Source organism: Paroedura picta, chromosome 14 (genome assembly GCF_049243985.1).
Source record: "Paroedura picta isolate Pp20150507F chromosome 14, Ppicta_v3.0, whole genome shotgun sequence".
Taxonomy (NCBI): Eukaryota; Metazoa; Chordata; class Lepidosauria; order Squamata; family Gekkonidae; genus Paroedura; species Paroedura picta.
Window position 1 is genome coordinate 41,445,036 of NC_135382.1, and position 25,876 is coordinate 41,470,911.

Sequence of the window (25,876 nt, forward strand, 5' to 3'; positions counted from 1 at the left end):
GTAAGAGAAGCCCTGGCCTGAGGGGGCTCCTGCTGTTTGAACCCAGGTACTTCACATTCCAGCCAAAGGAGCCCATTCCAACCGAGGAGCCCAGCTGTATCAGTTCCATTTTTACGAGCTTTCTGTGCCACACCATGATGGGGATGCTGGGGTGCTGAGACACAGTAATCTTCCGATGTTTCTGCTCCAGAGGCCAGGGCAGACAGAAGGGCCCAGCGGGAGGATGCCCACCAGAAGTGGACCAAAGGCCTGTCTAAACAGTGGCCAGCTGGAGGATGCCCTGTGGTGCACGGGCACAGAGGTCAAAGGGGACGCCAAGTTCACCATCTCCTTTCCATTAACAGTTTGGTAAACTTCTACCATTCTCTCTTGACACTCTCCCTTAAATGTTGCGCAAAGGATCTCCAACCCCTTGATCATTGGGGTGGTCTGTTTTTGCACCTTTCCCCCAGCCCAGTGCAAGCCTTTTTGCGAGGGGCTCCTCAGAGTGGTGAACAGAAACACTTTTCTTTGGCCCAAAGCATCCCTCCCAGCTGCCCATCCCTTCAGCCCTGAAGTGTTGCCAAATGCAAATTCAACAGTGTGGGGGGAGCCCCAGCAACAATGTTCTCGGTGAGGTGACACTGTTCAAATATTTATTTCCTGCCTCTTAATTCTCATTCAAGTTGGCATGCAATGCAGTTTAAAACTTGTCATAGTCAAAAGCAAACAATGGATTACCAACGGGGCAGGTGTCAGTTGAGCAGCTCTGGGGAGGGAGATCTACAGACCAGGAGTCATCTCTAAAGAATGTCTCTGGTGAGGGGCTTCCCAGTGGGGCAGGCCTTACTGAGAGCGAGCCCCCAAGCTCCAAGTGAGGTCTAACAAGAGTGGAGTTATTTGGACACTATGCTTCTTTTAATACAGCCCAAAATCCTGTTTGCCTTTTTAGCTACCAAGTCACATTGCTGACTCATGTTCACTGTATGGTCTATTAAGACCTCCAGATCCTTTTCACATGTACTACTGCCAAGACAAGTCTCACCTATCCTATAGTGATATTTCCTACCTAAATGCAGAATTTTATATTTTTCAATATTAAAATTAATTTTATTATTTTAGCCCAGTTTTCCAGCCTATCAAGACCACTCTGATTCTGTCTTCTGGTGTGTTTGCTACCCCTCCTATTTACTATCATCTCCAAATTTAATAAGCATCCCCTCTATTCCTTTATCCAAAATATTTATGAATATGTTGAACAACACAGGGCCCTAAGGCACTCCACGCATCACTTTTCCCTAAGAAGATAACGAACCATTTACAAGCACCCTTTGTCAACCAGTTCTCAATCCACCTAACAGTAATAGGGTCCATACCACATCAATAAGAATATGTTTGCAGAGTTTGCAGAAGCAGCCCACATCTCCCCACAATGGATCGAAGTGGCGATGGACCTGAGGCGGTAACTTCAAATACCTGAAGGGCTGTCATATAGAAGATGGAGAATTGTTTTCTGTTGCCTCAGAGGGTCAGACCAAAACCAAGGGGTTGAAATTAATTCAAAAGAATTTTTGGTTGAACATCTGGAAGAAGTTCCTCAGTTAGAGAGGCTCCTCAGTGGAACAGGCTTCCTCGGGAGGTGCTGAGTTCTCCTTCTTTGGAGGTTTTAAAGCAGAGGCTAGATAGTCATCTGACTGAAATGCTGATTTTATTAACTTAGGCAGATTGTGAGTAGGTGGGCAGGAAGGGATGTTCCAGTGTTTGTCTCTTGTAGCCCTTCCTTGCATACCCAGAGAATTGCTAATTGCCACTGTTGGATGGTAGGTGAATTTCCTCCAGGCCAGGCTGGATTCTGGAGATGTTTGGTGGAAGAATCACTTGGGCATGAAATTGGGGTCACCATGGGTGGGCAGGTAGTTGTGAGTTCCTGCATTGTGCAGGGGGTTGGACTAGATGATTCTGGAGGTCCTTTCCAACTCTAAAATTGTGATTCTAAATTTGTTCATTACATCTAAAATTGTCCTGTTTCAGACACAATTTTTCTCTCTTGTGTTGGTGATCTCCTCAGCATTCCATGGTGCTGCAGGGATACAATGGGGGTGGCGGAAGACAAGCATGGAGGCCCGTTCTGTCCTAGGGCTGGAGAGCAGCCCACCAGCACTCTCCTTTCCCCATATCATAAGCAATATGCTTGTGGCCACTCCTTCTTGGCCTTTGGGCTACCAGGTTGGTGTTGGATTCTTAGGGCAAAAGTCCCGCACTAGAGGTCCTGCTGTGCATGTTGAGGCCCAAAGTTTTGGCCCTGGCATTTCCAGGTAAAACACCTCAAGGGGTGAGAAAGACCTTTCTCTCCATGGGTCTTGTGTGGGCTTGGGTTAAAATGCTCTGCCTTGGGGAAACCACTGCTGGAAATATTTCTGCTGAAACACCCAGTTGAGCATGGTGATCCTCCCCTCTTGATGCCTGAAGGGAGAGGGCAGATGTGTGTGTGGGGGGGAGGGCAGCAATAGCTACCCCCCCATCATGCATCTTGTGTTTCTGGGGAAGATAGTCAAGAAACTGTACTGTATTATGGAAGTTTGTGTATATGGCTCTGAGCCACAAGGGAGGGTAGTATATATACAAATAATAAAATAATAAATATTTTAGGTCAAATCACACACATGCAGGCCTAATTTACATCAGAACCACATCATGCAGTTAGAAGGAAAGCCAGCTTGGTGTAGTGGTTAGGAGCGCAGACTTCTAATCTGGTGAGCTGGGTTTGATTCCCCACTCCTCCACATGCAGCCAGCTAGGTGACCTTGGGCTCACCACAGAACTGATAGAGCTGTTCTGGCCGAGCAGTAATATCAGGGCTCTCTCAGTCTCACCTGTCTCACAGGGTGTCTGTTGTGGGGAGATGAAAGGGAAAGTGCTTTGAGATACCTTTGGGTATTATTATTATTAGTATTATTATTATTATTATTATTATTATTTAGATTTAGTAACAGCATATAAACCCCCCAATAAAAACTCCTAATACATAAAAATCATCCTAATACATAAACACATTGACCAACCCAACATAGTGACATTACCCAAGGAGGGGACCAGGGATAGCCTGAAGGACTGGTGAAGAAGAAGAAGAAGAAGAAGAAGAAGAGTTGGTTCTTATATGCCGCTTTTCCCATACCCGAAGGAGGCTCAAGGCGGCTTACAGTCGCCTTCCCATTCCTCTCCTCACAACAGACACCCTGTGGGGTGGGTGAGGCTGAGAGAACAGTTTTATCAGTGCCGTGGCGAGCCCAAGATCACCCAGCTGGTTGCATGTGGGGGAGTGCAGATTCGAACCTGGTGTGCAAGATTAGAAGTCCACACTCCTAACCACTACACCAAACTGGCTCTCTACCCAGAGTACTGGGTAGAGAAAAGTGGCTTATTTATTTATTTATTGTGTTTATATACAACCCTCCCTACATAGAACTTAGAACTATACAAGAAACAATCCATACATATAAGTAACTATAATATTAATATTACTAACTGATAATAAAAGTGGAAACCGTATAACATTATAACAGTAATAGTACAAACAGGTCCAGGAACAAAACACCTTGATGGATTTCTGGGGGGAGGGAGGGGGCAGGGGCCCTGTAGATGTTGTTGGTTATGCCTGGTCTCAACCAAATGCCTGGAGGGAGAGCTCCCTTTTGCAGGTCCTCCAGAACTGTTTTAGCTCCATCAGGGCCCTGATCTCCCCTGGGAGCTTATTCCACCATGCGGGCGCCAGGACAGAAAAGAACCAACTCTTCTTCTAAACCTCCATCTGCCCTGCAGTTTTCCCTCCAGAGCTTTTTTTTTTTCAGGTCCCCACTCCTGCCTGCTTGGGCAATGGCTAGCTTCCAAGGGAAGGCCTTCCCTGTTCTCAGCGCACTACTACTGCCTCTGCTCCAAGGTGCCTCATGCTGAAAGGCTGCTCTACAAGGCCAACAGTAAACCTTGGTCAGTCAGCTGCCTGCTTCTGGACCATTCAAGTGCCACAAGCAACAAGCACAGGGGCAAGTCAGCAGGCAGAGGATGACATGGAGTAGATACTCCCGCCACCTTTGTGGGAGGCAGAGGCTTGGTGCCGTGGCTGGAGGGAGAAATGGGCTGGCACTCTTGCCACCAGCCTGCCTCCCTGGCTCTTCTCTTTCAGTGGGACAGAACTCAGAACCCTGAGCCTTGCCAAACCTCTGCCACCAGGAGGCCATGCAGGAGACCATGGAATGCCAGCCAGCGGTGCCTTTGTGATCTGGCTGGTGCTGCTTGGGCAGCCATCCCTCCACAAGGCCACAAGCGGCCTCTCCCTCGAGGAGGAGCCCAGCTTTTCTTCACCCTGCCCCTTCCCGCCTCCCCTCTCAGGAGGCTGGTTTTCTTCCTTGCCATTGCTCCAGCACCACTGACTTGCACTCTATCAGCCCCCAGACGGGACGTGCTCTTGCTGTTTGTGGCAGGCAGACCAAGAGTCTCCACAGGTACACAGAGCAGAAGGGTGGTGGAGGAAAACATCACAGGTAAGTAAGAAGTGGGCTTGAAGCTAGCATATGGGGGGTGGGGGTTCTCTGTGCTTGCCTACAAAACCTGCATGAGTGATTGCATAAGAATGTGTGTGCAGGCATTGGGTGAAAGGGGACAGTGAGCCCCCCTTTACTGGGCACCACCACAGAGAGTGTGAGTTAAAGCTTGCAGGCTGCTTGGGATCAGTGGGGTGGTAAGGTTTGGCATGGCTTGCATTCTCTGGAGGGAGGGAGCATCAGTTTGTGTAGGTTGAATCATGTTAGAATGGCACAAGCATTCCTTTCCTTTCTACTCAGAAAAAGAGCAGTTTCCAGATCAAGCTGTGAGTAGTCACTGGTGTGGCGATGAGATGGTCCCAAGGGCCAAGGTGGACTTCATGGTCCAGTGGGGAATCAGAACCCACTTCCAGCATTCACCACAGCAAACTGTCCAATTTGATTTCTGCAGGCAACATTAAATCCCCGAATCTAGGTTTCTTTCAGAATCCCTTAAAAATGTAGCACTGTCAAACAGAAACCACCACAAAGAGGAAAGACTTGGCTGGAGCCCAGCAAGAACAATGGCTTATCCAAATATATGCCTAAGATCAGCACAGTGTATGCCATTCTCATAAATATACCCATAAAACAGTTGCCTTGACTGGAGTACAAAAGTGACATCTTCATTCTTCACTTGCAGCCAGTGGGAGGGGCAGGATTTAATTACAATGTTGAACACCTGTTGAGTGCTAGTTTATTAAAGCCCTGGTTTAATTTAATTTTGGCTGCTTGCACACAGAAAACATTTTCCACCTTAGATTCCAAAGGAAAGTGTTTTTTCTTTCCTTTCCAGAGCACCAGTGCAAAAGAGTAGCATATTGCCCATTGTCCCAGGGGTTTTTGGGTGTGTGCCCCAGCTGAAACGACTTTCTGTTGTCTCTCTTGCTTGGGGGGTGGGGGCGTGTACAGCCAAGACCAGGAGCGCCCAACCCACAGCACCAGTGCCAACAGCTGCACACGCAACCCCCCCCCCCACTTAGTACCCACGGCCAGATCTCCACCGGACCAACAAAGGCAGCAGTGAGGGCCTAGTGGTGCCTTCAGGGGCAGCTTAGGACCCACATCCCCTTCTCAGACCGGCTCAATGAGCAGCCCAATCCAAGAATCCCTGAGATGGGCCACACATCAGGCCAAAGAGAACCCTTGCTTCCTGTAGCTTAACATTTTGTTTGCCTGTACATCTCCCCAGGCTGATCTTCCATCTTTATCAACAAGTGGGCCAAGACTGGATTAGGTCATCTTGGAGACAACAGCATGGACTCAGGTTTTGAGTGGGTCTCATTCCTGGTGTCAGGCTACAGGGTAGGCTGGCCTTTTAGCCTGGTTTCTGCAGCTAGACATGCCACTATAGCAGGAGCTGCCATTTGCCACCCCCTAGACTGCCATAATAGTTACGGTGGAGAGTTGACCATGCCCAGAGCAGCTGGGCATGGGCAGCTGCACTGGCTCAGAACTCTTTGGCATTCTCTCTCTCCCCCTCCCAGGCTCCCAACTGCCATGCTGAAGATAACTTGGAGGAAGGTGCTTGTGATCCTGGCCCTGCCAGCGACAGCTCTCATCTGCTTCTCTCAGCTTCACAACTGTGGCAGCCCCCAGGAGGAAAAGCCAGCCCAGACACACATCCTCATCCTCTCCTCCTGGCGGTCAGGGTCCTCCTTTGTTGGCCAGCTCTTCAGCCAACATCCAGATGTTTTCTACTTGATGGAGCCGGCCTGGCATGTCTGGGTCACCATGCACCAGAGTAGTGCCAAGGCACTGCAAATGGCAGTCCGAGACCTTGTCCGGTCTGTCTTCAAGTGTGACATGTCTGTCTTTGATGCTTACCTGCCTGAGCAGAGGAACCAAACATCACTATTTCAGTGGGAGGCCAGCCGAGCACTGTGTTCTCCCCCAGTGTGCAACCTGTTCCAGCGCAGTGACATCATCCCTAAAAGGGCCTGCAAGACTCTCTGTGGCAAGTATCCTTTCGTCAAGGTATCCGAGGCCTGCCAGACCTACAGCCACGTGGTCCTGAAGGAAGTCCGGCTCTTTAGCCTCAAGGCACTCTACTCTCTCTTCCATGACCCTTCCTTGACCCTCAAGATCATTCACTTGGTCCGGGACCCCAGGGCTGTTTTCCACTCCCGTGAGCACACAGCCGGCCAGCTGGCCCAGGACAGCAACATTGTGGTGGGACACAAGGGTGGCCTGAAGGAAATAGAATCTTATGCAGTAATGCGGGAGATTTGCAAAAGCCACCTTGAGATTTATACCCAAGGCATCTGTGCCCTACCCAGCCTCCTCCAGGGCCGCTACTTACTGGTACGCTATGAAGATATTGTCCAGGATCCCCTGGCCCTGGTTGTCCAGCTGTACCATTTTGCAGGGCTCCGCTTCCCTCCACGCCTCAAGGCCTGGGTGCACAACATCACCCATGGGCATGGCCTTGGCACAGGGGCCTTTGATGTTGGGTCTCGGGATGCGATTAATGTGTCCCAGGCCTGGAGAAAGACACTTCCTTATCCCAAAGTGGCAAAGCTGCAGGCCATGTGCAATGAAGCCATGGGGGTCCTGGGCTACAAACTGGTAAGGTCTGAGGTAGAACAGACAAACATGTCTTTGAACCTCTTGCGTGCTCAACTGAGCTCAGCAGGGTCATCTCCTGCTTCCAGGAGCTGGACCTTTCAGGACCAGGACCTGCCATGCCAGGCTCTGCTGCAGGCAAGAACCAACTAAAAGAAGAAGAGTTGATTCTTATATGCCGCTTTTCTTTACCCAAAGGAGTCTCAAAGTGGCTTACAGTCGCTTTCCCTTTCCTCTCCACACAACAGACACCCTGTGAGGTGGATGAGGCTGAGAGAGCCCTGATATCACTGCTCGGTCAGAACAGCTTTATCAGTGCTGCGGCAAGCCCAAGGTCAGCCAGCTGGTTGCATGCGGGGGAGTGCAGAATCAAACCTGGCTCACCAGATTAGAAGTCCGCACTCCTAACCATGACACCAAACTAGGTCACAAGTGCAGACACTGTTCCCGGGTGGCACCTATTGTCTAGAAAATATTGTGGAAGGGGGATCAGACTGAGTGTCCTGTCAGACCTAAACCTGGAAATCTGAGGTGTGGGATTTCTGAATCCTTTTGTATTAAGGGATTTGAACACAACAGTTAACTCCTTGGCTGTCTCTTTGGCAAACAAGGTGAACTGATTAGTTTACTTTGCATTTCACCAACCAACCAACAGGAGACACTTAATAAACATATGCTGTGTTTTTTTGATTCTGTTGAGCCTCAGGCCGTTTTGAGAAACAGTAAAATAAGAGTTGAAATTAATATTAATAAACATGAGGCAAACCTACGTCAGGAACGCTGCTGTTGATGGGGATGATGTGGATGCAGTAGACAGCTCCCCATCAGATGCCTGCCTGTGGTGAAGGATGTGGCTGCATCCATTAGCCAGACAGAAATTCTGCAACTGGACCAGCCAGTGGAAGCCCCCGTGAATGCCAGGATCATGACACTAGAGAACACAGGATTGCCCTGTTCCACTAGGGACAGAATGCACTAGGGACCCCCTGAGGCTGGCTGCACCACATCATGTGTTTGCTCTTCACAGCTGGAACACCCTTTACATGGGATCATTGGGTTTTTCCCTGGAATGCTTGCCCCATACAAGCATAAGAGGCATTTGGGCAGGCAAGCATGCTGAGCAGTTATTTGGGGGACATTTCAACACTTAAGAATCTCAAGGGGTATGACGATGCAGGAGATTACTGAGACTCATCTTTGCATGAAGTAGGGACCCTGCATGATTGAGGGTAATGGGCTCAGGGACTCAGGAGTCTGATCCAGCAGAATTTGCTCTGATGTGTCTCGTGGGACTGAACCAAGGTTCCCTGTTTCTGTCTCCAGCAAAGAGGCATTTTTGTCCAGAGATGAACTACACCCTCCCCCAGATGTCTATAATGCCTGAGGAGAACTCACTGGGAAACATGTCAACGCTGTGGTTGACTATGCACAATGGGTGTCCCACCTCACCAAAATAAGGCTCTAATCACACACTAGTCTTTGCCAGGCAGGCTAATTCTCAACCACACAAGGACACAGGGACTCAGTCTCAGCCTTGGCTAAGGAAGTCCCTGAGAAAGCCCAGGGTCACCCTCAAGTGAAGGTGAGAGTTCAGGAGAGAATGGCACAAGGACACAAACATTAGAACAAGGAAAGAACACACAAGGAACATTACCCAACAGTGCACTGGGGCAAAAGCACTCATGTGGAATGCAGAATGGGGGAGTTTAAACCTCACCACCGGTGGTAGGAGAAGGAAAAAGGCAGGAGTGCTCCATTAAATGGGCTGACATTACCAGGTCGACAGTATATGTATCCCAGTTTCTCCAGATCAACACTCAATTGCTAGGCAACACCAGTTTTCTAGGACAAAGCAGAATCCACAGGAAGGCACTGCATTCCTGGTTGTTTTATACTGACATAAAAGTGTCTCTCCCCCCCCCCCCAATAACTATTTTATTGAGCTGAGGATCCCACATGATCTTTTTTTTTGCATAAAGTTATTAAAGCAGATGAACTCAGCTTCTTTTCAAAGGAGGAGCTCTTGACCCTGCTTTAAATTATCTATGCATGAATTACCATGCATAACAGCACAGGGAAATTAATCCTCTTTGGGAGTTGTCGCAGCCATTCATCTCCAGTGTCTAAACTCTCTTTAATCCACCTACAATGAATTGACCAGATCTAATAGTCAGAATCCCTGAACAAAAGTTAATATTTCAAAGAGACCTTGAAAAACCTGTACAAGAAAATCCTCTCCCTCACACCCAACACCTTTTCCCCCACACTCTGCGTTGGGGGGGATGGGACAACGAGGACATTGTCACAAATCCAGACAGTAGCCCCCACAGTTCACTCATCACTTCTACAGTTGTTCAGAATTGAGTAGTTATGCAACAGTGATAACAAAATACTTGTGGCTAGAACCACACCATGCAAGCCAGGGGGACTCTGCTACTACCCTATGGAAGCTGGAGGACCTTCATTTCCAGTGTGTTACAGACAAGCATGACATCCAATGTCTGCAGCACTTTTAATTTTGGCAGCATATTTGTCATGTGCCCATGTCAATCACTATAAAATCAGAGTCCAGTAGCACCTTTAAGACTAACAAAGATTTATTCAAGGTGTGAGTTTTCGAGAGCAAGCACTCTTCCTCAGACTATGGACTACCATCATGACAGTGGGAATATGAAGCAAAAATTAATTCTGTTAAATTAGTAAACTGTGTCATACATCCAAATACAGCCATATGATGATTCTTTGTCAATCATTGTAAGTTTTCCAGAGCTGGAGGTGGGATCCTCCACTCTACTCCTCCCTCCCCAGTTCTTTCCTATTTACACTTTGCCTCCCCGCAAGAGGCAAGCAGTATTGCTGTGTTCCCCTTTGAAATGTTAAACAGCCCTTGTAGTGATTAGTAGAGAGACAGCTGGAGAGTTAACTCAGTGTGGCTCCTACCAGTATTTGCACCTCTGAATTTCAAACAATTTACCCTGAGAGCCTGGTTTCCCACCTGACTGTAGGGTCGGAAACCTAAAGTTATATACAGACCCATAGGTCTTTTATTCAAATGGTCTTCATCAAATGGTCCTTGCTGTGTTGAACCTCCACTGAAACCTGTTCCTCTATGTTCCTTCTAATAAACCAACTTTGATCAAGTGCCTGATGTTCTGGGACTTTGCTCTGTTGGGTCAGAAGGTAAACATCTGGCTGAGTTTCCTGTGGGTAGTGACAATAACTACATCAAACCTCTGTTTGTAATTCTCATTATTCCTCCCCAGCACCAACTTTTGGGGCACACAACTTCATCCTGTAGTATCTGTCCTTTTACACAGCTGTTCCAAATCAAATCTGGGTTGATGTTCAGCTCTATTTCCCAGTCTCCCCAGGCCCGGCAGAGCTGCAGCCACAGCTAATGAGTAGCTGAAGTCAGTAATGAACTGGGCAAGAGGGAACCTCCTCTGCCAGGTATTTGGTTGAGGTCGACCCAAACCATCCCTTCCAATTGGCCTCCAAGCCCCCCCCCCTACTACAACTGCCACTAATATGCCTAACCCACTGGGTCCCAGTAAGAGTTGAGCTGAGTCTTTTGCAGCTCCATCACTCTCTAATGTTATTGTTATGATCACGTAAAGGTTATTGTTGTTATAAGGTTATTACTGTTATCACCTGTCATTACCATATGTTATCTGTATCTTTTTCCTGTTTCCTGTAAACTTCCCTGAGCCTTCGGGCAGGGCAGTATATAAATATAATAAATAAATAAATAAAAATAAAAGGACTAGAAAACAGATTGCCACTTTGGTTCGGCCTCACTTGGGAGTACTGTGGAGGCAGAAGACAGAGATGAGAGTAAAGGGCACTTGGGCTTCCCAGCACACGAAGATGAGTTGGAATTTAAGCATACAAAGGATACAGTGGCCACAACCCGCCAACATCTATAAAACAGAACAAGTGAATTGATTGCATACAGAGGCGTGAGTACCTCAGTGCCTTCAAATTCTTAGCTAGCTAGCTAGCTGGAAAATACTAGGTGCCTTTAATCCTCTTGCTGGGGTATATCCAATGCTTGCTTGCTTTGGGTTGCTGTTAAAGACAGAGACATTCACCATGGAAACAAGACTTCAAGCCACAGTTGTCGTTCTCACGTTTCAGAGAGTAGCTGCCTGGATCTGCAGTAGGACACATTCCAGCCCAGTAGCACCTTATAGACCAACAAGGTTTTTGCAGGATTGCCCTCCAAATCCTGCTGGTCTCTGAGGCGCAAATCGAACCACTCTCATGCTGAGGCGGAGAGGAAACCACCAGACACTTTGGAAGGCTAGACGAAAACAGTGCGGCCAGCGGCCCCCTAGGCACGGGGCTCGCCTTGTCGGCGGACACGGAAGAGCGCCGGGGCGGAAGCGGCCGTCGCCTGAGCGCATGCCCAGAGCGCTCAGCACGGCGCGCCCCTCCCCAGCTACAGCCAATCAGCTCGCTCGCTCGCCCGTCCTCCGCAGATTTCCGCTTCCGGGACCTCTGCAGCCGGCAAGATGGCGACGCCCGACGTGACGGGGCTCCCCGCAGGGCAAGCGGACCAGGCCGAGCCCCGCCTCAGCAAGAAGTGAGTCCGCGCCGCCGCCGCCGCCATGCTAGGCCGGGCACGGCTGCTAGGGGCCCTCCCGGGCTGGGCTCTGCCGCTCCGCAGCTGCAGCCGGCCTCCACGCGGGCAGCCGAGGTCGGTCTGTCGGTCCCTCCCTCGCTCGCTCGCTCGCTCGCTCGCTCCCTGTGCGGCGGGCGGGGGGCGCTGACGCGAGCGCTTCTCTTTTCTTGCAGCGAGCTGAAGCGGCGCTTGAAAGCCGAGAAGAAAATGGCCGAGAAGGAGGCGAAGCAGAAGGAGCAGAGCGAGAAGCTGCTGGCCCCGCCCGCCTCCGAGGGCACAGCCGCCGACGAGGACGCCCTGGACCCCACCGTGAGCCTCTGTCGCCGGGAGGGGAGGGATGGGTGAGGGGCCGACCTCTGGCCGGCAGGGAAGGGCCGCCTCTGGCCCCACTCGCCGGAAGAAAGCACGGCCACGTGGTGATGCAGCCAACCCTCCGACTGGGCGTAAAAACCCAGCTCGCAGGCGAGCGAACGGCAGAGGGTTTGTGCGGGCAAATCTTAACGCCTGCTGCATTTCTTCCCGTGATTTTGCTGCTCTGTCAAAGGGTGGAAACCTACTTCCTTCTTCAACTTCTGTCATGGTGCAATAATGCAACGTTTAGCTGAGGTTTTAATGAATTGTTGTCCCCTTCGTTCTGGCAGCAATATTACAAGATCCGCAGCCAGGCCATCCAGCTGCTGAAAGGCACTCCTGAAGATCCCTACCCACACAAGTTCCACGTGGATCTGTCACTTACAGATTTTATAGAGAAGTACAGCCATCTGAAGGCAGGTGATCACTTGACTGATGTCACAGTAAGAGTGGCAGGTAAAGACTTACCTCTCACATGTGACAGACTTCACTTGGATGATGGTGGATTAATGTGGTGGACAAACAGACAAGCATAGCCACCCTAGGGGAGGGTGGTGGCACTTCATGTGGAAGTCTCATGCTCTAGCCCAGTGGTCCCCAACCTTTTTATCACCAGGGATCACTTGCCAGGGAACACTCAATGCCTTTTACTGAGGCCCGGTGGGGGTGGTAGTTTACTCCTCTACTCTCAACCACTGCCCTAACGCTCTCTGATCACTATGGTAATGTTTAAACATCCCTTCAAAATAAGATACAGATACACCACAACAATGAACATAAGGATCATTTTATTTTCATGGAAATTTTAACTCATGACAATGACAAATCAATGGGAACCCTGAGCTTGTTTCTCTGCAACGAGATAGTCCCATCTGGGAGTGATGGGAGACAATGACACCGAAAGTGTGTTGTAAAGAGCCGGGGGGGGGTGAAGTAAAGGGGGGGAGAGAAGTCGTCCTTCGGGGCCCACCTCCAATTTGTTGAAGGACCACATGTGGTCCGCAGCCCACAGGTTGGGGATCGCTACTCTAGCCATTGAACTATTGCTGCTCTGTGAGACTGGCCTGTGGCAAGGGTGTAACAGAGATGCTTTGAGATATATGATGCTAATCTGAACATGGCTGTTTTCACTATAAGAGGTTTTGGGTTTTTTTTAAGCATTACCTAAAATGTCCCAGGGTATCTGATCTTGTCAGAAACTAAGCAGAGTTGGCCCTGGTTGCTACTTGGATAAGAGATGGCCACAGAAATCATAGAGTTGGAAGGGGGCCACACAGGCAATCTAGTCCAACCCCCTGCTCAGTGCAAGATCAGCCTAAAGCAACCAGGATAAATATCTGTTCAGCTGCCGCTTAAAGACTGCCAGTGAGGGGGAGTTCACCAATTCCACTGCTGAACTACTCTTAATATTTTTTTCCCCTGATATCCAGTACCGTTCTAGTTTTAAAGCCATTACTGCAGGTTACTAGCCTCTGCTGCTGCTAACAGGAACCTTTCCCTGCCCTCCTCTGTGACAACCTTTTAAATACTTAAAGTTAGCAATCATGTTCCCTCTCAGCCTCCACTTTTCCAGGCTGAACATTCCCAAGTCCCTCAGCCTTTCCTCACAGAGCTCGGTCTCCAGGCCCACGAACAGCCTCATAACTCTTCTGAACCCTCTCAATTCTGTCCATGTCCTTTTTGAAGTGAATCCTTCAGCTGGGTTGCTATACAGGGACAGAGAATAGCAAACCACCTGTTTATCTCTTTGTCTTGAAAACCTTGAAGGATTGTAATTATTTGGCTGTGATATGATGGAGATTTTCCATGACACCAAGGACATACATAGTTGCTCTATGTTGTATCTGGATTAGCAACAGCTCTCTAAGGTTTTGTCTGAGATCCTCTACATGCATAAGTAGGGGCTCTGCCACTAAGTTATAGGCTCTCCCATAGATATTTTCATTCCTCCAGTGATGCTGTTTCTATTTTTGTCCATCCCTGTTACTGTGGCTCTGCTTCTGTGCAGGTGGGAAAGACTTCCTTATCCCACTATAATTTTTCCTGTAGGTCGAATTCATGCAAAACGTGTCTCTGGAGGGAAGCTGATCTTCTACGATCTTCGTGGAGAGGGAGTTAAGTTGCAGGTTATGGCAAATTCCAGGTAACCATCACTAGAAGGATTGTAAGAGCTTAAGCAGCTATTATTATTGTGGGTTTAATTGTTGTTTTCTTGGGTCCTAAGAGGTTGGGTAAAATGGAGAAGAAAATAAATTACAAGCATGGCATCCTAAGAGGCCTCCACGGTCTGTCATCCCAAATTGAAAGCTTTTATGATTTGCCTTTCATTTAGCTCCTGTTTCACCATAAGTTGATTCAGATTTCTTTCTGTAGCTTGTGCATTGAGATTTCTAAATGCCCCTCCCCCCATATAGGCTCAGGGTGGTGTACGGCAGTGGTCCCCAACCTTTTCATCACCGGGGACCTGCCAACACTTGACAATTTTACTGAGGCCAGGGGGGGGGGGTGTCTTTCGCCAAGGTACGTCACTGTCGCCGTCTGAGCCCCTGCTTCACTTGCTTTCCTGCCGGCGCCCCTGATTTCCCGCCACCTGCTGGGGGGGATGCTGCCAGCAGCAGCTGCACAGTGCCACGCCAAGGGGGAGCCCCAGCCATGGCGGCCGCTGAAGAACACCAAAGATGACCCGGTGGCAGAGTGGCAGGGCAGCCCCCGAGGCAGCAACAGGGGAGGAGGACGAGGAGGAGCAGCGGCCCGGTACCGACTGATCCATGGACTGGTCCCGGTCCCCGGACCAGGTGTTGGGAACCACTGGTGTACGGCATGTTAAAATTCTCTATCAATATAAATTCTAATAAAACCATAAATAGTAGAGCCATAAAACTTTAGCCCTGAGTGCCCCATTTTTCATCTTTTGGTTGTGTTCTTGCATCTGAGTCATTACGCCATCTATGCTGGTAGCCTACATTAGGGTGACGGGAAGATCTATTGATTTTGCTTGCTCTGGCAACCATATGCATGGTGGAGTGGCACCATTTACAGACCCTGCAGAATTTTGAAATTTTGATACCTGGTAGAACGAGCTCCCGGGAGAGCTGCGGGCCCTGTGGGACCTTTCAACATTCCGCAGGGCCTGCAAGACAGAGCTCTTCCGCCAGGTCTGCGGTTGAGGCTGGGGCTGGCATGGTACATCGACTGCTCTCCCCCGGGCTTCTTCTTGAACACTGCTGACCTCATTCTCCTCCGCCCCCTCCCTTTTAGGAAGGGGGGTAGGAGGGGGATCTTATTATTGCGCCGCCATGTTGTGATGGTTTTAAGTCTTTTAATGGGAGTTTTAATGGGGTTTTAAGACATTGTAACCCGCCACGAGCCATTTGGGAGTGGTGGGAAATAAATCTAAATAATGATGACGATGATGATGATGATAATAGCTTCGTCAGGACCCAATTGTCCACTGACAGCATATTCCACCAGACTGGTTCTGAAAAAAAAATGACATATACTGTAAGAGTGATGCACACAAACTGCCTGATCCACTGGGGGGGGGCAATAAATAAATTGAATAAAATTTAAAAAATCCACATTCCCAAGAAACTTCTAATGTCTCTTTGTCCCAGTGACTTGATAATGTCTCTTTGTCCCAGTGACATCTGTCTATGGGCCAAGATTACATAGCAAGGGTCACATCATTCAAATGAGTGTAATATAATTGAATGAAATTTTTCCACTTTCTTAGTAGCTCACTTTTAAAAAAAACAGTAGCACGTTTCATCTAGTTCAGTTGTGTTCCAGCCAGAACAGGTAAACCGTGCTTCCTGATCTGCCCTCTTCCTACCCAGCCATAGGACTTCTATATTGGAAGGGTTGAGTCTCAGGCGACTCTGCTCAAGCCACCCAGCCACAGCTTCCAAACACCTAGCAAATGGTTCCAGGGGAGGGGGGAGTCCAGGCAGCCATCCATGAGGAGATAGAGCTGGGTGTAATTGCCATATTGATGACAGCCTAGCCCAGAGCTCCAAACCACTGAGCCAGAGAGCAGATAAAGATGTCGAAAAGAACTACACCAGGCCATTTGCTGGCATCAATTTGCACTAACTGTGAGGGGCATATCAGGACTGGAGAGGATTAGCAAATCATCTAGCTCTGCTCCTCCACTCCCTTCTGCAGCAGGATGCTGGGCACACTGCACTATCTTTGGTGGCCAGCTGCGAGGTGGGGTGGGGGCTACTTTGCTGTGTATTTAGGTGATGCCATGTGACCATGAGATCTGCCCTGTAAAGCTTCATCAGCCCCCTAAGCATGTTCCCCTTTGGGGCAGGGCACGGGAACATGGCCCCTGACAAAAGAATTGTAAATTAACAGTATGGACAGACAGGCCAGTGGAATGTTTTTGATGTGATGTTGTTAGCCACTCAGTCGTGTCTGATGCTTGGCAATGCTATGGTTCAGCTGTCGCCACGATTTTTGATCTTGCACTGCTTCTTCTAGTTGTGTATTGTTCTGGCTGGTGCCCATTTTGATCATATTTAACCACCACATTCTTTGTCAGGCTGGTTTCCTGCTTCCACTGACCAATCCTAGCATAATTTTTTTTCATTGAATTGGATCACATAATATGACCAGAGTAAGTGAGCTGGAGTTTTGCGATTTTGCCTACCAGCCATATATCAGGTTTATGCACTGTAGAATTTACTTGTTTGTGATTTTTGCTGTTCTTGGAACCTGCAGAAGCTTTCTCCAACACCAGAGTTTAAACAAAACTATTTTCTTATCTGATTTTTTCATCATCCAGGAATGTGTTCAGATACATCCAAAGCAGGAAAGTGGTTGGGAAGAAGTCATAGTATTACAAAAGAAAAATGTGAATGAATTATTTGTGTTGGTCCTCACTAGTGAAGACGTGAGACTAATAGCCATGCTAGAATGGCTGCTTTTTGGGTGAACATGTTAGGAGCTGATTTGAACCGAGGTGTAAAGAGAAGAATCTTTAAAGGGCCTGTATTTCTATCCTTAAAGAAGCTAGGCTCTACACACATGCCTACGAGTCCAGAGGTCACTTCTTTCCTTTTTGGGGATTTCAGAAACTACAAATCCGAAGAGGAATATGTGTGTATTAACAACAAACTGCGTCGTGGAGACATTATTGGCGTTCAGGGGAACCCTGGCAAGACAAAGAAAGGGGAGTTGAGCATAATTCCTTCTGAAATCACCCTGCTTTCTCCATGTCTCCACATGCTTCCTCATCTTCATTTTGGGCTCAAAGACAAGGTATTTATGTAAGCTAGCCTTCTGGGATATTTCAAGAATATCTCAATCCCCTTTTATTTCTTTAGTATGTTATTTTGTGAGAGCCAGCATTGTGTGGTGGTTAAGAGTGGCAGACTATTCTGTAGATCCTCCATGTGCTGCCAGCTGGGTGACCTTGGGCTAGTCACAGTTCTCTTAGAGCTGTTCTCACAGAGCAGTTCTGTTAGAGCTGTGTCAGCTCTACCTCACAGGTTGTCTGTTGTGGGGGTGGGAAGGAAAAGGTGTTTGTCAGCCACTTTGGGATTCCTTTGGGTGGTGAAAAGTAGGGTATAAAAAGCCACCTTTTCTTTTTCTAAATCTAGACATTATTTTCAGGAAACCAGATTTCGACAGAGATACCTGGATTTAATTCTTAATGATTTTGTGAGGCAAAAGTTTATTATCCGCGCAAAGATTATAACGTATGTTCGAAATTTCCTAGATGAGCTGGGGTTTTTGGAGGTAAGTATTTCTTTACCCCCATGACAGCTTGTACATGATTTGGATGTCATGTTCTGTTCTAAAGCAATTCTGCTTTGGGCTAAGTAAACACAATTGGAATTATTGGTGGATTTCTCTGATTTTGTTGTTATGTGTTTGGTTTTAAAGTCTTGTGTATGTTGCGTGCCAAAGGGCTTTTAGGATAATAGTTCATGCTTCTCTGCTCTTGGCACTTTCTCTGTCAAAACCCCGGAGTGCCAGACCCTTTCTGTAGAACCCTAACCCTGGGACCTGCTGTTTGGCTGGGAGGAGAATACATAGTGTTGCTTTTCCTCCACTCCCTTTGCTAGGTGGAGACTCCCATGATGAATGTAATCCCTGGTGGGGCTGTGGCGAAGCCTTTCATCACCTACCACAATGAACTGGACATGAACCTGTACATGAGGATAGCACCAGAGCTCTACCACAAGGTGAGATCTCAGGGTGAACAGGCATTGACCAGGTTGACATAATGCTTTGGCAGCCAGAGACATCTCAGGCACGAAATGCACCCAGTATTAATTAATTTATATATTTTTTAAATGTATACACTGCCTCTCGTGACAATGTCGCCTCAAGGTGGCTTACAGAATAAAACCGTAAGGCAGACAATAATCTTCCTAACCCAACTCTGCTGATTCCAGCCAGAATGTTATTAGATCTTAATTATAATCTGGGGATGTTCGGATAGGGTGGGAGAACCCCCTAGTCAACCTCCCCCAGCCTCAACCAAACAAGAGCTGTGCCTTGCAGACCCTGTGGAACCTAGAAGCTCTGTCAGGGCACTCAGCTCTTCTGGGAGCTCGTTCCACCAGGTTGGAGCCAAGGCCGAAAAGGCCAGGGCCCTGGTTGAGACCAGGCTGATATCCCGGGGGCCTGGGACAACCAACAGATTCCTACCCACAGAACAAGAGCCCTGCAGGGGGGCATAAGCAGACAAGCAGTCCCTCAGATAGGTAAGACTCAGGCCGCATATAGCCTTCAAGGTTAAAACCAGAACCTTGAACTTGATCCGGAAGCATACCAGGAGCCAGAGTAGTTGCCGCAACACTGGCTGAATGTGGGCCCTCCAAGGAGTCCTAGTAAGGACACTAGTGGCCACATTCTGTACCAGCTGAAGTTTCTGGGTCAAAGACAAGGGTAGGCCTGCATAGAGCAAGTTACAGGAGTCCAGTCTGGAAGTGACTGTTGCATGGATCACTGTGGCCAAGTGGTCCAAGGACAGGTAGGGCGCTAGTAGCCAAGCTTGGTGCAGGTGAAAAAGTGCTGTACAGGCTACTTTCGTGATCTGAGTCTCCATGGTGAGGCATCCAAGATCACCCCCAAATTCCTGGCAGTCTGTGCAGGTGTTAGTTGCACCCTATCCAGGCATGAGAGGGGCGCTGCCTGTTCCTGTCCCCTTCTGCTAAGCCACAGGACCTCTATCTTGGAGGGGTTGAGTTTCAGATGACTCTTCCTGAGCCATCCAGTGATGTGCCTCCTGAGGCAAGGGGCAGGAGATGACAGTGAAGAAATATCTGGGCAACAGGAATGGCCTTAGCAAAAGGATTGCGTGGGGGGGGGGGTTAAAAGACATCATAACCTTCCCTCTTCCTAATACTTCTCCTTTAGGGAGTAGCGGGAAATTAATTGCAGTCATAAATATGGAGCAAAGATTGATCTACTTAAGGTTATGATTGGTAAACATGTACATAATAAAAAGAGGGTCAGCTTAAAAATGCTTTGGCCATCGTCAGTTATGACCATTTCCACTGAGCTAGACTCAAACTATAAGATAAAATGTTAAATCAAAATTATCTCCTCGTTTCTTTTGAAAAATTAGAAGTGTAATGCTGTATTCCAAAGGTGCTTCTGTGTTTGCTGAAAATCCACAATGGTTCCTCCAAACATAGGTCAGATCTGTGTCCATTTCTCTCTCAGCATAGAGGCTCAGAATCTTCCCTAAGTGGGAGAGCTCACTAGGAAACTGACGTGGTACATATCTAGTCTGAGACACAGGTGGAGAGGTAGACATCAGTCAGGGCTTGCTGTTGGTTTCTTTGAGTAACTTAGTGTGACAGCACAGAGCATGTCAAACCACACATGGAGGTCACCGGACTGTGTGGATTCCATTGCTTGTTTGATTGCTTCTTGAGGGGTGGGGCAGAACAGCCTTCTACACTGGCAGAATTCAGACTCCCTTGACTATGGTCCATGTGCACAAGAACCAGATCCCAGCAATCCTTCTTTGACATGCTCTGAAAAAACCTCAGATTCCGTCCCACTTCAGCCTTGCATTGAGGTCTTGTGTGTTATCAATGCTTTTTGTTGAGTTCTGTGGATTGGGGGAGGAGATGGCTTGCCATCTGGGAGTCAGATTCATACGAGGCATGTCCTGGCATCAGGCAGTCCTTCTGTGAGTGATTCTGTTTCTCTTCACAAGGAGAGACCAAATGGCTTTATGTATTTTAGATGCTAGTGGTTGGAGGAATGGACCGGGTCTATGAAATTGGGCGCCAGTTTCGAAATGAAGGCATTGATTTAACGCACAACCCAGAGTTCACGACTTGTGAATTTTATATGGCTTATGCAGATTACTATGACTTGATGGAGATCACAGAGCAGCTGCTTTCAGGTTGGTGGCCCACTGTGGGGATTTTTAAAGGAGAATCTGAGGAGGAAAGCGGATTGGCCTGTATGGGCATGAAGTGTAACTTTTTTCTTGCAGGAATGGTAAAGCATGTCACGGGTGGCTACAAGGTCACGTACCACCCCGAAGGCCCTGAAGGCCCAGCGTATGAAATAGATTTCACTCCACCCTTCCAGAGGATCAGCATGGTGGGCGAGCTGGAAAGGGTACTGAGGGTAAAGGTCCCTGGGACAGACCAGTTTGAGACAGAAGGTGAGGAGGGCAGAGCAAACACAGCCTCCCTTGCAGTGCTTCCTCTCTGCTTCCCTTATTGGCTGAGGAAAATAAGGCCAGCACTTGCTGCTGCTCCCTGAGTGTAAAATTGGTGGGGTGAATTTCGAGCCCTTTGTGTGTGTTCATTCCTAGGGAGTCAGGTAGGTTGTTGGCCTGGCTCTTTATGTACATTGCTGTTTGGGCCAACTGGCAGATATGCCCAGTGCTAAGTTCTTGCTGAATCTGGCTCTTTTTGGGGGAAGGGTTGCATGCCATAGTGTCAGTCATAGTTTTGCTTTGTGTCCGCAGAGACTCGCAAATTCTTTGATGCTCTCTGTGAAGAGAGAGGGGTTGAGTGTCCACCCCCTCGGACTACTGCCAGGCTCCTTGACAAGGTAAGTGGAGTGGGGCCCAAGCCTTCCTAGAGAGGCACCCAGATTGGTTCCCGACTATCCCAACTGACCAGAGCTGCTCAGAGCCATTGCTGGTCAGCCTTTATCTTCCCTATAAGAGGACTGGAGGCTAGGCTGGATGGAGCTCCTTGTCTAGGGACTCAGAATCGGGAGACGGTGACCCTTCCTTTGCCCTTACTGCAGAGAGAGGAGGGCAAGTAGGAGTAAATTTCCACTTGCTGTGCTGGGGCTGGAAGGGGCTAGACATAGAAGCCTGCTTTCTTCTGTGACTCCAGTTAATCTAGCCTGTGGGAGCACCCCTCAAGCTGCTTTTCTGGGCTGGTGCCAAAAGAAAAGAACTCACCAAGCCACCTTGGGTGGGATGGAGGTGGCAGCTCAGTCACCTCCTTGGTCTGTAACAAAGGGCTGTTCTTGGGGACTCATTTTTTGCAGAGGGGAGGTCACACTGATCCAGGGGACTCTTTGGCCAGGCACCAGGAAGTTAAGGTGCCTCCCTTTTGTGGCGATAGCTGCCTCTTTCCGGTCTGACAGGCTGAGCATGTTCTGTTGCATTCCATTCTCATTCAGTGCCTACCTGTTAGCCTAGTTGCTCCCATTAATACTTTCAGGGGTTCAAAACATTTCACCCACCAGCTTATATAATCCCTACAACAACCTTGTAAATGAGGGCTGAGCTGTAATCCTCCTATTGGCTTTGGGGTGCTGAGGGAGAAAATGTGGCTTGGAGCTGCCTTATGCTGATTCAGGCTGTTGGTCTTTTGAGCTCCATAGTCCCAACCCGGAGTGTTAGTGGCTCTCCAGGACCTCCTGCAGAGGTCTTCTACAGCAGGGGTAGTCAACCTTTTGTCCTCCAGATGTCCATGGACTACAATTCCCATGAGCCCCTGCCAGCAAATGCTGGCAGGGGCTCATGGGAATTGTAGTCCATGGACATCTGGAGGACCACAGGTTGACTAGTCCTGTTCTACAGCACTCCCTACCTAATCCTTATGCCAGGGACAGAGCTGGCCACCTTTTATTTTATTTATTTATTTAGATTTATATACCGCCCTCCCCGAAGGCTGTGGTCCCTCCCCAAAGGGTAGCTTTATATCACCTTATATGTTTCTGGCAGAACAGAGCCATGGACTTCCTAAGTGGTGGCTCGGTCTTTTAGGACCTGCGTAGCCTTGACTCTATGCTCTACCCTTCCCCAGCCAGAGCTGAGTGGCTGCAGTGGAGGTGGTTAAGCTGTCAGAGCAGATGCATGCCTCCAGGTCACACCATCTTGTGCCCGAGGCTGAGGAACACCAGCCCAACTAAAAGGTCCTCCCTCTTTCCCCCCCCCCCCAGCTTGTTGGGGAGTATTTAGAAGTGACGTGCATCAGCCCCACATTTATCTGCGATCATCCTCAGATCATGAGTCCCTTGGCCAAATGGTGAGTATGTGACAAGATACTTTCATTTTCAGAAGCATGAATGGGTCAGACGGGGCTGCATGAAGGTTATAATTCTTGAGAAGTTCACTTGAGTTGTGTGTTGTGGGAAACCTTGGCTGTTTCAGGTTCTTTTTCTATATTAAGACTTTTAAATTGTGCTTTATTATAGCATTTTATTATTGTAAACTGCCTTGAGGTCACTTCGGTGTGTGTGTGGGGGAGTGGTATAAAAATCAAATGAATAAATAGGGTTCATAATTGGTGGAGAATGTTTCAGAAATTTCTTAAGCAGGGTGGTAGGAGGTTGAGGTAGATTTTGGGGGTGAAGGACAGGGAGAATGAATTTTGCAGGTGGAGACAATACAGGCAGTGTGTCTGAGATCTGTATGTTTCACTCAAAGTGTGCATGTGGCGGGAGAGGCTGGTGCAGAATTGTGTGCTCAGCTCAGGGGGCGGGGTGCGCGGGAGCTTCAAGGTCACCATGGCCCTCTTGCCATCCTCTCCCCCAATGCATATCTGCACAGGCATCGCTCGCAGCAGGGCTTGACGGAGCGCTTTGAGCTATTTGTGATGAAGAAAGAAGTGTGCAATGCCTACACGGAGCTGAATGACCCTTTTCGGCAACGCCAGCTCTTTGAGGATCAGGCTAAGGTGTGACAGGGGACTTGCGCTACTGAACTACAGTGTTCAAGATGGGCTGAGAAGACATGGAGGGCAGTTTGCACATTTCAGCAAGCCAGTGTTGTGTGAGGGGTGGGAAGGGGACATATGCGTGTACTTCTATCCCCTTACGGGTATAGTCTGCACAGACATCTCTTTCTTGGAGGCATGCTAATTTGACCAAACTCAAGGTGCTGGATGTTGAGGGCCAAACAATGGAAGGTGGATTCAATAAAAAGTGCTTCCTTCTTCCCTCTTCCAACAATGAATTAGAGAGTCACTTTCTGGCACTGTGAGTAGGGGCGGGGGACGCTATTCCCTCTCGAGTGCTTTTTGGACAGCTGCCTGTTTCTGTTTCCCTAAAGAATTCACCATGGATGGTGTTAGGAACTGGCATGGCCCACTTGAACATTCTTTCTTGGATGGATACCAGAGTTTGACCTTGAGGCACTGCTTCTGGGTGTTCCCTCACTGCCCTACACCCCAAAGTTTGCTGCAAATGGAGTGTGTCTGCCATATACGTCAGAGGGCATTGGGTTAATCTGTGTGACATTTCATAAGGCATGGAGGAACAAAGAAATAAGCAGAACCCCATTGGACAGCCCTTGTCCTTGTTTGTACCCACAGCTTGGCAGTCAGTCATGTGCTATGGAGTCAAAATGCCCAGGCTGAATCTCCTTTAAGATTGTCTGTAGGAAGACTGGCTAAGACCCTTTGTCTTTCACAGGCAACAATACTGGCCTAAAGGAATGTATGATCTTACTTCATATAAGTTGGCTTCATATATTCAGTGCAGTTTATGCTGCCGTTTCAGTTCCCTTGGTTCTTACCTAAGAGCATTTCTACCTTGTGGCTGACAAGAGGAATTTACAGTGTGTGAGCATACTGTCTCACTGGCATTAATCTCCTGCAAATTCAGGAAAATATTTACCTTTACAAAACTAGGAGCTATTTGTTCTGTTCGAAATCTGGCCTTTGCTGGCTGGGCTAGAAGGGTATGTTTAGAAAACCATGGTGCTGAACACACACTTTGTCCTTCATTCTCTGCTCAAGCTGGGCTACTTTGCTTTGTTGGTGATCTCGTACAAATCTCTGACAAGGAGGGAGGGCTTTGATGCATTTGCTGTCAGGCAGGGATGACTCTTGCCTCTTTCCCCTTCATCTAGGCTAAAGCTGCTGGAGATGATGAGGCAATGTTCATTGATGAGAACTTCTGCTCAGCTCTCGAATATGGGCTTCCTCCAACGGCTGGCTGGGGTATGGGCATAGATCGCCTTGCCATGTTCCTGACTGACTCAAACAACATTAAGGTGTGAATTCCTGCTGGGCATGGAGGAGTGAGCTGAGGGGGCAGAGTATGTTCAGTTGAGAGTATTGAATGGCCTAGGAAATACAGGGTCATATCACACTAATTATTATGGTGGCTGGTTGGTTTCCTGGTGTAGAGTGATGCTTCTTTCCACTAAATCTCTGTGTAGTTATAAATAAGGAATTTTTTTTGGGGGGGGGAAGGGGGTACAATTCAAAGTACTGGTTCTTGCCTATTAAAGTTGGGTTTTAAAAGCTGCTTGTATAATCTTGTTTAAAAGCTGCTTGTATAATCTTGCATGAGGACTGATTAAGAGGGGATCGCTTGTTCTAGATTTTCACTGGTGGATTTGAATGGCTTATTTTGTTTTTATGATTCTTGTGAGCTGCTTGGGGTGTGGGTCTAAAGAGGTGGCAGAGCAGTTTTCTAATTAGTGATGCCTTCCTCTCTGGCCAAGCTCCCTGATGGTGGTACCTTCTTTGGGGAAGGAGACTGCCAGCTCTGAACAATGTCCTCTCTGTTCCAGGAGGTGCTGCTGTTTCCAGCCATGAAACCAGATGACAAGAAGAAGGAGGTGGCACTGCCTGAGCCCCCTGTGGAGGGTACTTCAGTGTAACCCACCAGCCTGCAGAAGAGGAGAAGGAATGAGACCTTTGGGGCACAAGGCAGTGGTATTTGCTCTGTCAGGAATAAAGGAGATCTCTGCCTCCCCCCCTCTTTGCTATAGAATTGACTTTACATCATCGTTATCAGTAAATCTAATTCTTACCATGGTGTTGTCTGCATAATCTGTCTTGAATCCCAGTGCGAATGAGGGACTGTCAGTAAGGCAAATCATTACTTAACGGTAGAGATTGTGACCATGGATGGACAACAGATCTTTCTGCAATCCTGAGAAAAGTCCCAGGTTTGCAGAAAGAAAGATGCCTGCAGCATTAAGAGGTGTATGCCCTCAGTTGTCATTGTTTGGCAACTACAACAGTATTTCCAGCTTCTCAGGCCTTCATTTCTGTCATTAAAACGGTGGTGGTGATTTCCAGGGCTACTCTGGCCTTTGTGGGGAGAAAAAATTGGGACCTGACCTGCCAGCAGCCATGGGGTGACTTGAAACTTCATGACTGAGCTAGGCCCAACTGTTTGGTTCTGTTCATCAGCAGCCAGTAGAGGTTTCTGAATTGGGCCTAGAAGTCCCAGGTGTAAATGCCCACTGTCTTGGAAGTCCGGATGCTGACTTTGGGCCAGTCACCCACTCAACCTAATCCACCTTGTGAGAGAACGATGTATGCCACTTTCCCACTGCAGATAAAGATGGAGATAGAAATGGTTAAAAAGGCAA

The 25,876-nt window shown here is 48.3% G+C and overlaps 2 protein-coding genes across 3 annotated transcripts; both read left to right on the plus strand.

Moving 5' to 3' along the window:
• The first annotated feature begins 4,206 nt into the window (after positions 1-4,206).
• On the plus strand, positions 4,207-7,890 carry LOC143823840 (carbohydrate sulfotransferase 4-like). Its single transcript, XM_077310524.1, has 2 exons — positions 4,207-4,517; positions 6,044-7,890. The coding sequence occupies exon 2, from the start codon at positions 6,057-6,059 to the stop codon at positions 7,272-7,274; it is 1,218 nt and encodes a 405-aa protein (XP_077166639.1). The 5' UTR covers positions 4,207-4,517; positions 6,044-6,056; the 3' UTR covers positions 7,275-7,890.
• Positions 7,891-11,549: 3,659 nt separating this feature from the next.
• On the plus strand, positions 11,550-25,313 carry KARS1 (lysyl-tRNA synthetase 1). Of its 2 annotated transcripts, none has more exons than XM_077310516.1 (14): positions 11,550-11,706; positions 11,919-12,054; positions 12,387-12,552; positions 14,146-14,239; positions 17,175-17,361; positions 17,716-17,841; positions 18,171-18,290; positions 20,311-20,473; positions 20,567-20,740; positions 21,050-21,135; positions 22,486-22,571; positions 23,096-23,222; positions 24,398-24,541; positions 25,067-25,313. In XM_077310516.1, the coding sequence occupies exons 1-14, from the start codon at positions 11,636-11,638 to the stop codon at positions 25,154-25,156; spliced, it is 1,770 nt and encodes a 589-aa protein (XP_077166631.1). In that variant the 5' UTR covers positions 11,550-11,635; the 3' UTR covers positions 25,157-25,313. The 2 variants fall into 2 exon arrangements, with proteins under 2 accessions (XP_077166631.1, XP_077166630.1); XM_077310515.1 differs by having other exon boundaries at positions 11,625-11,820.
• The last annotated feature ends 563 nt before the right edge of the window (positions 25,314-25,876 follow it).